We start from the raw sequence: 15754 nt of genomic DNA on the forward strand, positions 1-15754 counted from the left end.
AAAATTTAATTATACAGAGGTGAGTCATAAAAAAAGCAAGCAATAGAAAAAAAAATGGTACATAAATAAAATATATAAAAGACAAATTTTTTTATTTACGAAATCATTCACAAAACAAAAAAAAAAATTGAGGCAAGTTCATTCAAGAGTGATGGAGAGATAATGTTTAGTATTTGAAGTTTATGGTTTAGAATTTAGTTTTTTGGTATATATATAAGAATATTATTGAAAATGGATTACAAGAGAGGATATTTCTTTTAAATTTATTTGTTGTTAAGTATTAATTTTAGATGATGAAAGTAAAATTAATATATAAAAAAACATTAAATTATCTATCCAAGTAGTTATATAGTAAGGTCTAACAATTTTCTTTTTAGACTACTTATCAGTTTTTTCCAAAAAAAGACAAAAATGTAAATAAATATAATTTATCTTAATTACTTAACGAAAATACCAAATTAAATTGATCTTTCGGTAACTAAAACATTGGTCCTATTATTATAGTAACATATTGTCTAAATATATTCAACAATTCTGTGTAATTTAACTTTTTTTTTTATCTCAAAATGACTCTTTTATGAAGCATCATATAAAATTTATATATTAAAATATTATAGTTGAAAAATAATTTTCAAGGCATATATTAATAATTACATATATATTTCATATACAATTGAATAGAAGCTTGATTCTTTATTTCAAATTAATAATGCACACATAACCCACGCATCGCGTGGGCTACTTTCTAGTATTATATATATTAGTAGTTTTAAATTAAACCTGAAAGTCTCATGTTTTCACTTTTCAGGTGCTCAGGGTTCATTGTTTGATATAATCTTGTAGGTAGAAAAGATCAACCGTTCGTTTGTAGCCTTTATGTTTCAAATTGAAGCACTATTGTATTTTTCATTTCGTTTTGCTTGTTTAAAACAATGCTTATTCTGTAGAAACTGGTATTCTACCCGTACGACCAGGGACGAACTTACTAAGGAAGGAGGTAGGTCACCTAACTTGGGTAAACTGGATAAATAGTTTGTTTTTATATGTAATTACGTAAAATTTCAGTAGAACATATGGTAAATTCTGCACTGTTGACCTCCCCATACCCGAGTTCAAACCCCCTATCTGTCAAATTAATATTTTTTCCCCTGTAACTGACCTCCCTCAATTTTTATCCTGGGTCCGCCCCTGCGTACGAAGTATGGGTTAAGAGTCATTTAAATATAAATTTTTAAAAAGTTCAGTCGAAAATGAAGAGAGGGCTTCACTTTCAAGGATACAATCATGCATCATTTTCAGATAACTGAAGAGAGGGCTGAGTCATTAATGATGAAGTCCCGGATTGATCTCTCAAGATTGAAGCTGGAATTTGAGATGGTACCACAAGGGGAGGAGATTGACTTAGAGCCGGCTTATCTCCTCTTCTTGTTGGGAGAAGTCATTCTCCCAAACAACAGCAGCTCTTTTCTCCCATGTACCTACCACTTCTTGGATTGAACAATGTCAACCACTATGCTTGGGGAGCAGCTATGTTGGCGAATATGAAAGAATCTCTAGAAAAAGTGAAGAAAGTTGGGAATTTCACAAGCTTATGTGGTTTCTCGTATGCTCTCATGGTAAGTTCTTTAAAAAAACAAAAGCTAATTAATATGATTCATAATAAATCAATGATGTACAATGACAATTATTGTTCTTTATCTTTTTTCTTATAGGTTTTTGCATTAGAGCGGTTTCCATGCCTTAGAGAAAGATGTGGATCATCACCTCTATATTCTCTACCATCCGGATTTCCCTTGATTTTGGGGTGGATGGAGGCATTGAGTAATCCAAATAAAGACACGAAGAACGTAAAGTCTATGGGATACTACCAAAAGAAGCTTCAAGAGATGGAAGAAAAAGACATAAGACCTTAAACTCTTGTTTCTGTTTTTAAATACATATAAATTGAATATAAATCATTTTTAACTAAATATTTCACTAAATAATTTCATAGGTGGTGTGGCAGCCTTATAACAATCGTGACCTTAAACTGTCAGAGAAGTATGCATCTCAGTTGCCTATGGTCTTTTCACGCACACCATGTTCGTGCTTTAATGAAGGTGCGTATAATTGTCCAAATGTGTGTTTTAAGAAATTAGGATTAGAGAAGTCGCAAGTCAAAACACTGTGGCCAAAGATTAAGAAAAGAGGGAAATTGAAACTGAGCAAACACAAAAACAAAAATTGGAAATCTGTCAAATCTTACTACAAATTCGTGGCTGAGGAGTGGGCTAAGCGATAAGAAAATTTTATCTGTGAAATAGCTCGAGATGAGGTGACGAGTGTTCCTGAGGTGAGTTGATTATTTAAGTTGATTTTTTTGTTTGTCTTTGTGTACTTCGTATTATTGTCATTGTCTCCGTAATAACAAAGTTTTATTAGGGTGGAAGAGTTGCAAGTGGTGGATATTCTACTTGTCATTCTTTTCAAATTAAACCTGAGAGGCCTTATTTGGTCGAAGAGTATGAAGAGGTGATTTTGAATTCTTGATTTAATTTTGTTCCTTCTTCAGTTATTTGATCAAAGTTGATTTTTAAATCAAGAATTCAAAATCACCTCTTCATACTCTTCGACCAAATAAGGCCTCTCATGTTTAATTTGAAAAGAATGACAAGTAGAATATCCACCACTTACAACTCTTCCTCCCTAATAAAACTTTGTTATTAAGGAGACAAAGACAATAATACGAAGTACACAAAGACAAACAAAAAAAAACAACTTAAATAATCAACTCACCTCAAGAACACTCGTCACCTCATCTCGAGCAATTTCACAGATAAAATTTTCATATCGCTTAGTCTACTCCTCAGCCACGAATTTATAGTAAGCTTTGATATATTTCCAATTTTTGTTTTTGTGTTTGCTCAGTTTCAATTTCCCCCTTTTCTTAATCTTTGGCCACAATGTTTTGACTTGCGACTTCTCTAATCCTAATTGCTTAAAACACACATCTGGACGATTATACGCACCTTCATTAAAGCACGAACATGGTGTGCGTGAAAAGACCATAGGCAACTGAGATGCATACTTCTCCGACAGTTTAAGGTCACAATTGTTATAAGGCTGCCACACCACCTATAAAATTATTTAGTGAAATATTTAGGTAAAAACAATATATATTCAATTTATAACGATATATATTCAATTTATATGTATTTAAAAAAACAGAAACTAGATAAGGGCTCGCATGATGTGCGGGTTTAAAAATTGTTTGAAAAAATAAATCTTAAAAATATATAAAGAACTTTTTTTACCAAATATGGATGACACATAGTATATTTATTTTACCATGTAGTGGTTGAGAATCTTTGTAACAGATATATGGATGGCACATAATATATTTATTTTAGTTCTTTTGTTTTTAATATAAGAAGATTACAATTATATTATGCTTTGTTTTACCAAGCTCGAAAACTGTGATTTTTTATCGTTAAAATTAACATATGTCACGATCTGATGAGTTACTAACTTTGATCTCTAATCGTTAAAATTGACAAATGTCATAATCTAGTGAGTATTTAACTTTGATCTCTGATCGTTATAATTAACACGTGTCACAATATGGTGAGTTACTAACTTTTTAAAATTGACATGTGTCACGATCTGATGATTTACTAACTATGATCTCTGATTGTTAAAATTGACACGTGTCATGATCTGGTGAGTTTTTAACTTTAATCTCTGATTGTTAAAATTAACACGTGCCACGATCTGGTGAATTACTAACTTTAAGAACGAAGATTTATATAATAAGATGCTTTTTTTTTAACGGTTTTTGGAATCTGAGAGTTTTTTCTTTCCGATCCAATCTGGCCGGTGGCCGATGCATCTTTTGTGTCGGTACCGTGCCCTGTCTTCTTATTTGTAATTATGTATCTACACATATGTCTCTTCATCTTCTTCAATATGGACCGGGTTTTTAATCTTTTCTCTAGTTTGTACAATTAAGTGATTCTGTTTGTCTTGAGTGCGATGGTGGTTTCCTTGTAACGTCAGCAGCTTTGACACACATCCACGGAGGCTTCCTCAAGGGACATCGTTGGTAGGGTCTCATAGTGACTATTCGTTATGATGCTTTGCAATGGTGGTTATTCCTAAATCATTCAAGCGTGGTCGTTTCCACTAGTTTGATCGATGAGTATGGGATCCCAAAATCATTATGGTAGATAATTTATCTACCAATTAACGTAAGTTGAAGGCTAAGAAGTCTCAAGATAAAACTTGATATTGGAGTGAAGATTGAAGTCTGTGGATTATATTAGTATTAGTAATTATTATAATTATCAGTTTATGTATCTCTTCAGTAGAGTTTGGTTCCGGCGAATGATCATCTGCAATTTCTTCTGCCGGTTGGTGTTTTAAACGATTGCGAAGTGAATTTGGTATTTTCATAGTTGGATGATAGCCAAGAGTCGCAACGACTTGGGGTGGACTTGGGTTCAAACACGAAGAAGAAAAATAACAGATTTGATTATCTGTTAGCGAGTAAGCTCTTCTAGACAAGAAGCATCGTTAAATTCACTTTTTTTGTTGTATCGTTCCTTATTTATGTTCATAAATGTATCCGTATGTGGATCATTTCTCTGTAACTTTATAAACTCTTTTTCGAAATAAATGAAAATAAATGTTAAAAAAAAAGAAAGATGCTTTTTTTTATTTGTGCACACATATAATAAGATGCTAATTATCTTCTTATGTCTGTTACAGCACATGCATGATCGATCACAAACAATATTTTAAACTATTATCAATTTATTGTTTTCTAAATTCTAATATATACAAATTCCATATATATACCTTTTACTAATTGTTATTATTGATAAAAGTCAATTATTGATAAATATAATTGCACCGTTTATCCTTTAAACTCACCGTATTATCATGCATCCTTTCATTTTCTCATGAGAGTAATAACAAGATTATACTGATCACCTGATTTTGCCTTGTTCTTTGTCGTCTCGTTCTATTAGTTAAAACTTAAAAAGCAATGAACCTAGAAGGGGTACTTACGATCCCATGCATGAAAGATAACAATAAATCAAATAATTAAAGAGTACGTAGACCAGTAGACCAGTATGAAATAAAAAGGCTCACACTTTATAAAAGAGTAGGACTAAATCCCAAAAATCCCAAAATTGGGGATATCATCATAATTTGGTGTCATTGTCAAACCTGACTAAACAAACTCAGCAATTTTTTTGTTTTGTTTTTACCGGTGTTATACCGATAGTGATACTAGCTAGTACCACAAAAAGAATGACCTGATGATGGGCTTCTTCTCCGAGATCGATCACAACGAAGACAACCATATCTAGATACAAACTAAATGACAAAAAATTTAAACAAACCTAGAAGAATACAAGTGGCCGAACACAACCGAGCCGAGATTCTTCTTGACTACGAAAATTAAGACTTCATCTGAAAGAGAGCCAATATAGTCGAACATGTGGACATGAAGAGTGAAACCATGTGGCGGCAAACCACACCACCACTGTTTCTCCAAAAGTACTTTGTTTAAAATTGAAATATGATAATATCACTTAAAATATTTGTTCATCGATCCTATTTTCACATGAATCTAAAGAAACTTAATATTATTATTAATATTCATTTTATTATAGATATCCGTTTACATGTAGAAGAAAAAAAAGAAAAGAAAACGTAAAGTATCCACAACTAGAATTTTTGAACTATCTTCTCTACACTCGCATTTCTTCCATCCCTTTAGTCTCCATCCTGCATTATTTGTCAACATATATTACAAACCATGTCAATTTTACTATTACACAAGACACACACACACATACATACATGATACATGCATATATACATTTAAAGAAACAGTTTAAAGAAAAAGAGATTTACTGCGAGTGTGAATTAGTTGAGTGAAAGGCATTTGTAGATGAAGGATGCTCGCATTTGGCCATACACTCTCTAAAGCAGTTTGACTTGAACTCTGGATCGCGGCATGTGATTTCACATTTGAATATACACAAATGATTTACTGCTTCTGTTCCAATTACAGCCAAAACGATCATCATCACCATCACCACCACACTCAATTTCTTCTCCATTTCTCTTCCTAATTTGAAATCTTTATGTATATAATTTGATATATAATGCTTATATTTACTCAGTGGGAACGAAGTTTTCTCTATTTATTAAGACAAAATCACCAACCCTTTTATCTTCATTCTGTTAACTTTCTATATATGTCAGTCAAGCCAATAAAATGGTAACTTTGAAAATTGACTGTAGAACTCTTAACAATCGCATATGGAAGTGACAATTTTTTGACTGGCTATTTCAAAGAGAGAGACTCTGACCAATAATAACCATATGTAACACCATTAAAAGTAGAAAATAATATTAGAAGATTTTTAGTTACATATAAAATTGACCCATCCGGTTCCGGAACTCAACACGTTACCGTTTGATCCATTACATATTGGGCCAATAAGTGGGCCGTTCCAATTCATTAACCGCAGCGTTTTAGAATAATTTTTAACTAAACACGGCGTTTTAGTTTTATCGAGAGGAAGTTTCTAAGTGAATTAGAGAGTCTCTCTTTTGTTCTTCAGCTGTCGTTATCAACTTTACCGGCGACTTTGATCGGAGGTTCTTCACCGGTGGTAGCGACGATTTCTGTGCATTGTAAATGTTAGGAAGCTCAGTCATCAGGAGGAAGCATGTTAGACTCTTCGAAGACTTCTCCATCAGCAGCCGACATACTGGCTGCTGGCAGCACTATAGCCTCTCTCAGCCTCACGACCATCCTCAAAAGTGTCCTCGTTGCGAGTCAACACACACTAAGTTCTGTTACTACAATAACTATAGTCTCTCTCAGCCTCTTTACTTCTGCAAGACTTGTCGCTATTACTGGACCAAAGGCGGCACTCTAAGGAATATTCCAGTTGGGGGTGGATGCCGGAAAAACAAGAAACCATCTTCCTCTAATTCCTCCTCCTCCACTTCTTTCGGCAAAAAGCCATCTGACATCGTTACCACTAATACCACTGATCTTATGGCTTTAGCACATTCTCATCAGAATTACCAAAACTCACCTCTAGGATTTTCACATTTTGGTGGGATTATGGGGTCTTACTCAACTCCGGAGCACAGTAACGTTGGTTTCTTGGAGAGCAAGTAGGGGGGGTTTACTTTCGCAGAGCCCTAGACCTACTGATTTCCTGGACAGCAAGTTTGATCTTATGGGAGTAAATAATGACAACGACCTGGTCATGGTTGATCATGGAAGTAACGGAGATCATCATCATCATCATCATCACAATAATCATCACATGGGTCTAAATCACGGGTTGGTCTTAATAACAACAATGGTGGATTTAATGGGATTTCTCCGGGAAGCAATGGAAATGGAGGTGGTCTCATGGATATCTCGGCATGCCAAAGACTTAGGCTCATCATTTGTAGAGGGATTGAATTGGAATGTTGTAATGATTTTGGATTAGAGAGAGGTCAAATATTTCAACATCTGCACACACCGAACTCTGTTCTAATGCAATTTCGATGCACATTATTCATTTTATTCTCCTTCTTATAAATAAAATAGCTAAATAAAATACTGGTAAGACTCAGGAAACCATCTTTATAATAGCCGATGTTTTAGATTCATCAACAAGGCAAAGGCTCCGTAGCATGGCAAAATGCATCACTGCAACTGAGAAATACCTGTGGAAATCCATTATTTAAATGTCATCAGCCCTACATTTTCCAATGAAACAAATTAAGGAGGCATTGAAAAACATTATTATAAAAAGCTTTCAAGTTACCATAGTGGAGCATAGTGTGATGATAAGTCCAGGAATGGGTAAGGCAACCTGTTAATAAACACATAGTGTCAAAGTTGCGATTGATTACTATAAAAAAACTAATCAGTGGAATTTGTATGAAATTATTTACCATATATGGGCTAGGGAGTGGAGGGCCCATTGGAAGATAACATAAGCTATTGTCCAGAGGAATAAGTAAGCAATTCTGAAGCATGGAAAGCTCTGTAATTATGAAAATTCAGAAACCAAATAAGGATCGATTAGAGATTATAAATACATATTTCATTTGTTAGTATCTGAGATATTACCAGAGAATTCAATGCAGCATCACCAAGCAAGAAAAAGACATTTAGAGAGTGCATGTTGATCACCAGCTGCAATATTTGATCATATATGGAACTGATCAACAGATGCTTTTATATAATGAGTCATAAAATTCTATGTAGCTTATTAAATTACTCACAACGTTGAGGCTATAATCAACGTTGAGGTAGTGTTTTAATTGAAATAAGTGTAAACCAATAATAAAAGTTCATTTGTAGAATTTGTGTAAGCAATTGTTGCTTAATAAGCACTTTGAGAAACGCTTCCTCATCTCTTTTTATCTTTTTAATATTTTCTAATTTTTATTCATCAAAATTTTTGTAAAACAACTAAAGTAGCAACTGCAAAGGTATTTTTATTTCAAATAATTTTTTATTAATTTATAAAATAATTGTGGATAATAATAATCTTTTTGTGTAGGCAGATGAGATTACACGCATACCTAGAAGCATGAAGGACGGGGACGTGGAAAATTTTAGGAAGATGTAGTAATGGAGAGTGGTGGTGCCGAACCGTTTTTTGTCAATTTTAATTAAGAATTTATTGTAATTGTCTTTATGGATGTTTTACATTCACAATAGTTTTCTCACTATCTCTCTCCAATCTCTCGAATTTATCTAAGAATAATTAATAATTATATAATTTTGTTTAGCTATATAATGATAACAAATCAAAATTGAGGGATCACTTTGTATATAAAAAAGTGTTGTTCCAAATATAGAGAAAATTCTCTACATTTGGACTTTGGAGCAACATTTGAAGCACCATTAGAGATAATTAGAGATAGTTTTACACTAATTATGATATTATTTTTAAAAAACATTCATTACAAAACATAAATACAAGATATTCTTATACATTTTTATTTAAACATCATTTATAATATTTAGTAACTATGATTTTTAATAACTATGATTTTAATATAAATTTATCTATGTATAATTATTAATTATATAATTTTATTTAGCTGTAAAATGATAACAAATCAAAATTCAAAAAGCATTTTGTAAATAAGAAAGTGTTGCTCCAAATTTGAAGTATTACTACTCATTTCTCTATATTTGGAGCAACATTTGAAGCACTATTGGAGTTAGTTTTAGTTTTGCACCAACATTGACTATTGGAGTTGGTCTAATTGATTTTAATTTCAAGGGTCCGTTGGTCCGTCCGGTTCAAAATCAACCGGTTAATGAAGAACCGGGTTTTTCAATTTTAATTGAAAATTGCAGAGCTCTCGAATTAAGTCCACCGTTTCGAATTTAGTTGCATATGTCATATCACCGCTTAATCTTCTCTTTGCATTTTCACTCACAAAACTTTTTGTTTGTCTGTGCAAGAGCTTATAAAGAAGCGGTTGAAGGAGCACGGAATCTTCGTTCAATCTAGACTTAATTAAGACATTTAGCACTCGAAGGAGATTTATGGCTGGACCATTTGAGTTACACATTCTATTCCTGATTGTAGTGGTTTATTCCTCCGCTTCGCTGATGGTAATATTCTTCACACTGGAGATTGGAAGGTAGAGTAAACCCCTTCATGAATTATTCCTGTCCCTTTGTATAGTTATCAAGCTGCATGAGATCAATTTGATTATTAACAGATTGATGAGGCACCATTGGATGGGAAAGTCTTTGATCGTGAAGCTTTACTCTCAAAAGGAGTCACGTTGGTAAGGATTTTGTGCAGAGTCATATTCTTGTTATCTGTTGAAAGCATATAAACTAAGGTTGAAATGAATTTGTTCGTACATACAAAGCGCCAACACCTGCCATATGTTGGTTTGATGATTATATAACAAGTTCTGCTTTCTAATATTAGTTTATCCTTTATCCTTTTTTAATGTTTACGCAGGTGAAAGTCGAAGACATTGAAGCATGTGCTCCTAAGGACTTGCTGATTGTCACGACTGGATCACAAGTAAGTTAATCTTGTCAACTTGTGGAGTGGCTGTTTTTAATTCGACTTCCTAGCTAATTTACTTGTTACCCTTATTTGACAATGACTCTGATCAGGCAGAACCACGCGCTCCCCTGAATCTTGCATCATATGGGAGTAGCCATGCATTCAAACTTACCAAGGAAGACATAATTCTTTACTCAGCGAAGGTATGAAAATAAGTCAGAGGAGAAGGAAAGCAGCAGAGACGACAATGATACCTCAGATTCTGAAACTAAGTCATCATCAAAACGTGTGAGGAAGAACAAATGGAAACCGGAGGAGATAAAGAAGGTAATCAGAATGCGTGGAGAGCTGCACAGTAGATTTCAAGTGGTGAAAGGTAGAATGGCATTGTGGGAAGAGATCTCTTCAAACCTATCAGCTGAAGGGTTCGACCGAAGCCCGGGACAATGCAAGTCTCTCTGGGCGTCACTTATTCAAAAATACGAGGTTCGTCTCTTGAACATATGAATCTGTATGCAGCTGCTGATTTGAGATTCATGTTTAAAATTGGCAACTATAAGATTGATCTACACATTTTTTGTTTGCAGGAGTGCAAGGCTGAGGAAAGAAGCAAGACGAGTTGGCCACATTTTGAGGATATGAACAACATTTTGTCAGAGTTAGGCACACCTACATCCTAAGTAATGTCATTTGCCCAAAAGAATCATCATCTCCAAGTTTCTTAAACTGAACAGAGGGCATTCATTATATTATATGTATGTAACATGTAAGATGATTTTGTTCTGTAGAAGCTATCAAATGCTCAAGGTAGAAAAAAAGCCTTGACAAGTCTTTTGGTTTGGTTTTTACATTCGGTTTGGCTTACACCACATTTATAAACAGGATTTTGTTCAATTTTGGACGGTAATGTAGGTTTTTATTGGTTCTGCTTGGTTTGATTCAAATCCAAACACTAATTCTTGATTAAATACAAATTAAATGTATGTAACTTTAATGCGCTTAACCTTCAACCTGTATGGGCCTAATTATTGGCCCATAAATAGTGTCTATGAACTTATAATTTGGCGGAATGAAAATTAAAAGCAAACATTCAATCAATAAGGGTGACGTGACGATAAAATCCGCCAGTATCATTTATTCTCCGGTTATTCTCCGGTTTGAGAGATTATAATATTGTTGTCTTTTTTATTCATTATTTTTTTTACAGGAAAAAGAAGATAAATATTACTATTATCCAGCTTGGTCAGATACAAAATTTTCATCAGTTAACTATTTTCTTAATGGTGCAAATTAGAACTTTTGTTTACACAAATAAATATGAGCTGGATGGTGTTAAATAATTGTTATAAATTTTCATTTATCCTAATAAAATTAGTTTTTTTATTTCTGTACTTGTAATACACAATCCTACATAATAAAGTAATGTTTCTTCAAATTCATGCTCTAATAAGCTGATAAGTGGTGGTCTATTCTTTTGATATGTGTTATTCTTCTCAAATTTAAATACATTAGTTTTTTATATTCAATAAATTTAATTATACTTTTATACTAAAAAATCATATCATTTTTTAATATCCATTTAGTAATTATATATTTTCTGATGAGGTATCATTTATCAATATTTTATATAATTACCATAATATTATCATTTGTTAGGAAGTAAATAATACAGTATAAATAAAAAAAATTGCAACAAAAGATCAATTAATTTCAGTCTATAATAATATCAAGATATGAAATTATGAAAAATTATAATATTTCATTGTAGTTAAATATTTTCTAATAATTAGTTCACATTTTTTTACATCATATTATCAATTCATTTTATTTTAAAATAATAATAGATATAAAATATGATATTTCTTTATTGTTTTTGCGAAAATATCATTTTTTGGTATGATCAATTTATTTATTAGATAAAGTAAATAATTTCAAGACAAAAATAAAATTGCCATAAGATAAATTCTGAAGATCCATGATTATATTCAGTCGGTGCCAATTTTTGTATTAATTCTTAAATAACTTCAAGATTTAATAATAATCATAATAATAATTTATTGTGTATTATTTCTTTAAAATATAACTCCCACGATACACTTCAATGTATTAATATAGCCATACAATTTATGTTTTACAATAAAGATGAAAAATACAATCAAAACATAAATATTATTGCATAAACAAAACATAAAGCAAAAACAAATTTCTCTATAAATATCAAAAGTCTTCATCAAACATCATATTCTACACCTCACATAATTTTCTAAAGTTTGTAATATAAAATTTTATAATTTAATTTAAAATTTGGAGCATACGCATTTTGATTCTTAATCGAATTATGCATACGAAAAAGATAATGCATTTTGATTTTTTTTGTTTTGTTCACATTACTCAACTCTCTTTGCTTTGTACCTCTATAATGTATAATCAAGCTTAATTTGACTATTATACAATTTAATATTATTTGTACATGTGAAGAAAATATCATTTGCAATAATTTTTCGGTTAGAATTGAAAAAATATATTATTATTTGGTTCAATTTGATGTGATTTTTAGAAAACCGAAAACTGAATAACCAAAAAAACCGAACCGATAAATCGGATAACCGAATGGTGAGTAGAAGATATCAAAGCAGAATCCAAATGACAAGGTAAAAGAAAGCCTTGCCAAGTCTTTTTGGGTTGGTTTTTACATTCGGTTTGGCTTACACCACATTTATAAACCGGATTTTGTTCAGTTTTGGATGATAATGTGGGTCTTTTTTTAATTGGTTCTGCTTGGTTTGATTCAAATCCAAACACTAATTCTTGATTAATCCGGTTAAGATTCAACCGGATAATCTAATACATTGAACCAAAAGTTAAAAGTGCGAAGTGACGTTTTCACCCTTAAGGCAACGTAGCCAGCCGGTTCGGTGTTTCACCGTCGATCTAATAATATAGGGTCGCCGCCGTGGCAATGTGAAAGATATTATTTTGCAAAGTGAGAGCTGAGTTTCAACTTGGTTCGACGAACGTTGAAGAGATGCCGAAGAGAACGACGCATACGTATTCGAGCGAAGACGCGGCGCCGGACGGACCCGACTCCGATCTCTTCGTTTATTACTGCAAACATTGTGGTTCTCATGTCCTCATCACCGGTTCGTTTCTACTATTTCCACCTGATTCCTAATTATCCGATTTATTAGGGTTTAGTTGCTTGAACTTTGAGTGGAACCCTACTTACTCACATCGAATTGGCGTTATGTGGAATGATTTGCTTGATTGTGTTTTAGTTTCTAGATACATTGAATTCGAATTATGATTGAAAGTTTCAATCTTTGATTGGCCATTGTAGTTTACTGTTTAAAAGTGGTAGACTTGTTGTTTTAATCAAGGTTAACAACAAAGTACGTTTAGGTTCAAAGACTCAAACAATGATATTTTCACATGGTTTCTGTTCAGAGGTTTTTGTTTAAGGTAGCAACTATGGTGTTATTGATATTCGTTTATGAACTAAAGAGTTGGCATGTGTTAAAGACTTGTCTCTTTCTCTCTATGGTCTTCTTTTGGCATCTCGTTGCATGTTTCATGTAAATCTGTACATTTACTTATTTCCTGAATCTTTCTTATTGGTTTGGTACTCCTTGAGTTTAGATTAAGAGTGTGTAACATGGAAAAGTTGTGGTGATTGAAAAACATATATGGTATCATTGTATAGTGTTTGTATACTAATTTAGATTCTTTACAAGATACCCAGTTGCAGAAGATGCCCAAGAGGAAGACCGACAGATCAAATGTACTTGACAAGAAGAAGCACCTTGCTAGGTTAAATGTCAGCGAGGGAGGAAAAGTTCTATTGAAACGGTAAAGTTTTTATAAGGTGCTAGTGGATTCAGTCTTAAGCTTTAGATTTTTGGATGTACTAGTTTATTTCTTTATGTTTTGATTTGTTAACAGCGGTGAAGGGAAAATAGAGAGACAGTTTAGAATGAACTGTATCGGTTGTGAGCTTTTTGTTTGTTATCGTGCTGAAGAGTCTCTGGAAACAACGTCTTTCATTTACATTGTTGATGGAGCACTTAGTGCTGTTGCTGCAGAAACTAACCCACAGGTACAACTGGTTTTTATTAATAATTTATACAATTGCAAGATCAAAAACTAAATAATGAACTTGTTATGGCGGCAACACAGGATGCACCTGTACCTCCCTGCATCTCACAACTGGACGGAGGACTTGTTCAGGTTGCAATAGAAGTGGAAGACCGTGCACAACGTTCAGCAATCACAAGTAAAACATAGTCATATGCTGACACAGAATCTATTTTCTTACTCACTAGACATGGATCTTCGGTTTAACAATTTGATTGGTCCATGCTTTTTCTCTATGCAGGGGTAAATGCTGATGATGTTCGTGTAACGGTTGCTGCACCAGCAGCTCGTGGAGAAGCTAACAACGAGCTTCTGGAATTCATGGGAAGGGTACAAATTCAATCCTCTATTAACCACTTTTTAAAGATTTATTCTCTAATCACAAAGTTTCTTATTTCGTTATGTGAATGAGGTTTTTTGACCAACGCAATACATACGACCTCTGTGTTTTTACTCTTTCAGGTTCTTGGTTTAAGGTTGAGCCAGATGACTCTCCAAAGAGGTTGGAATAGCAAATCAAAACTTCTTGTGGTACGTTGATCCTTCCTTCGTGTCTCTCGAGAAAACTCAAAGATTCATCTCTTAAAAAAGCTTATTGATTTTCTTAGCTCTAGAGTCTAGATAATTAGGGTTTTTGGCTTATATACTTATGGCACAAGGACCTCTAGAAATGGTGATAAAAAAAACAGGTTGTCGGATTGAATGAATTTACCTATTCTTGATTTATGTTCCCCCTGAATCAGGTCGAGGATTTATCTGCTAGACAAGTGTATGAAAAGCTTCTTGAGGCTGTCGTACCGTAAAATCTGCGGTTTGTGGTTGGTGAACGACATTAACTAAAAGCTCTGCTTTACTTGAGAAGAGACCTAGCTACTCTTCTTTGTTTTCACTACTCTTTCTACAATCCCTTATGATTATTATGATGAAAGTTATTATAATTGTCCTCTGAAGTTGTTTATCTATTGAACTAAAAAACAAAAAAAATCACAAACTTTAAATAATCGTTGTCACGTTAGTTGTTTTCTTTGGGTCAAATTTGTGTGTACCTACCTAATAATTAAACAAAACCTTGAAAAGGACCTACATTGATGTGTATCTCATTTCCAAACCAAATCTCCCTCACTTAGTTTTTGGTGTTTTGAATTTGGACAACCAATCAAAATCTTTTCATATCGTATCTGTTTTAATATCGTAATCATCTTATTATATAAAGTTGGGTTTTGAAAGTTAGTCATTAACAAGATTTTGACACGTGTCAAGTTATTAATCTGAGATTTTGACATGTGTAAAAGTTAATATTTAATAAGATTAATTTGAGATAATGACAAAAAAACAAAAAAACTTATTTAAACAATATTAATAATGTAAAAAGATAATTATCAAAAAATTACAAAAATTAAATAGTTTCTTAAAAAAATAATTATAAGGAGATTATATATTTCATGAAATTCAAAATTATAACATTATTTACTTATTTTTAATTTTAAGTTATTAATTCAAAAAAATAGAAAAGGGATTAAGAAAAATGTACAGTTAATTATTAATTCTAAAAAATGTAAATACTC

General features: G+C 32.6%; 2 protein-coding genes, 1 long non-coding RNA gene and 1 pseudogene across 5 annotated transcripts in view; all 4 read left to right on the top strand.

Moving 5' to 3' along the window:
• LOC104741250 (ribonuclease J) overlaps nt 1–10886 on the top strand; it is a 29766-nt gene extending 18880 nt beyond the window's left edge. Inside the window, exons 17-18 of one of the 2 annotated variants that reach the window (XM_019238291.1) lie at nt 10359–10544; nt 10646–10886. In XM_019238291.1, the coding sequence (XP_019093836.1) occupies nt 10359–10544; nt 10646–10738 (279 nt within the window). In that variant the 3' untranslated portion in view covers nt 10739–10886. Of the gene's footprint in view, nt 1–10317; nt 10545–10645 lie in introns of both variants that reach the window. The other variant, XM_019238295.1, reaches the window with a different exon arrangement.
• Nucleotides 6698–7603, top strand: LOC104757218 (annotated as a pseudogene).
• On the top strand, nt 9446–10182 carry LOC104741210. Its single transcript, XR_760290.2, has 4 exons — nt 9446–9675; nt 9757–9825; nt 10008–10073; nt 10169–10182. It is a non-coding gene; the product is annotated as an uncharacterized LOC104741210 (long non-coding RNA).
• Nucleotides 13012–15232, top strand: LOC104741190 (UPF0235 protein At5g63440-like). Of its 2 annotated transcripts, XM_010461988.2 has the most exons (7): nt 13033–13198; nt 13790–13904; nt 13998–14151; nt 14232–14328; nt 14431–14519; nt 14652–14720; nt 14933–15232. In XM_010461988.2, the coding sequence occupies exons 1-7, from the start codon at nt 13084–13086 to the stop codon at nt 14990–14992; spliced, it is 699 nt and encodes a 232-aa protein (XP_010460290.1). In that variant the 5' UTR covers nt 13033–13083; the 3' UTR covers nt 14993–15232. The 2 variants fall into 2 exon arrangements, with proteins under 2 accessions (XP_019093881.1, XP_010460290.1); XM_019238336.1 differs by lacking the exons at nt 14652–14720; nt 14933–15232 and adding an exon at nt 14770–14913 and having other exon boundaries at nt 13012–13198; nt 14431–14508.

The sequence above is a fragment of the Camelina sativa genome, chromosome 2, assembly GCF_000633955.1.
Source record: "Camelina sativa cultivar DH55 chromosome 2, Cs, whole genome shotgun sequence".
In the NCBI taxonomy this organism is placed as follows: Eukaryota; Viridiplantae; Streptophyta; class Magnoliopsida; order Brassicales; family Brassicaceae; genus Camelina; species Camelina sativa.

What these genes read in the sequence shown, in the direction of transcription:
- LOC104741190 (XM_010461988.2), top strand. Translation starts at nt 13,084, where the DNA reads ATGCCGAAGAGAACGACGCATACGTATTCGAGCGAAGACGCGGCGCCG. An exon ending in CTGCAGAAACTAACCCACAG is followed by an intron (nt 14,152 to 14,231) that starts GTACAACTGGTT and finishes GCGGCAACACAG; the next exon opens with GATGCACCTGTACCTCCCTG. An exon ending in GCAAATCAAAACTTCTTGTG is followed by an intron (nt 14,721 to 14,932) that starts GTACGTTGATCC and finishes CCCCTGAATCAG; the next exon opens with GTCGAGGATTTATCTGCTAG.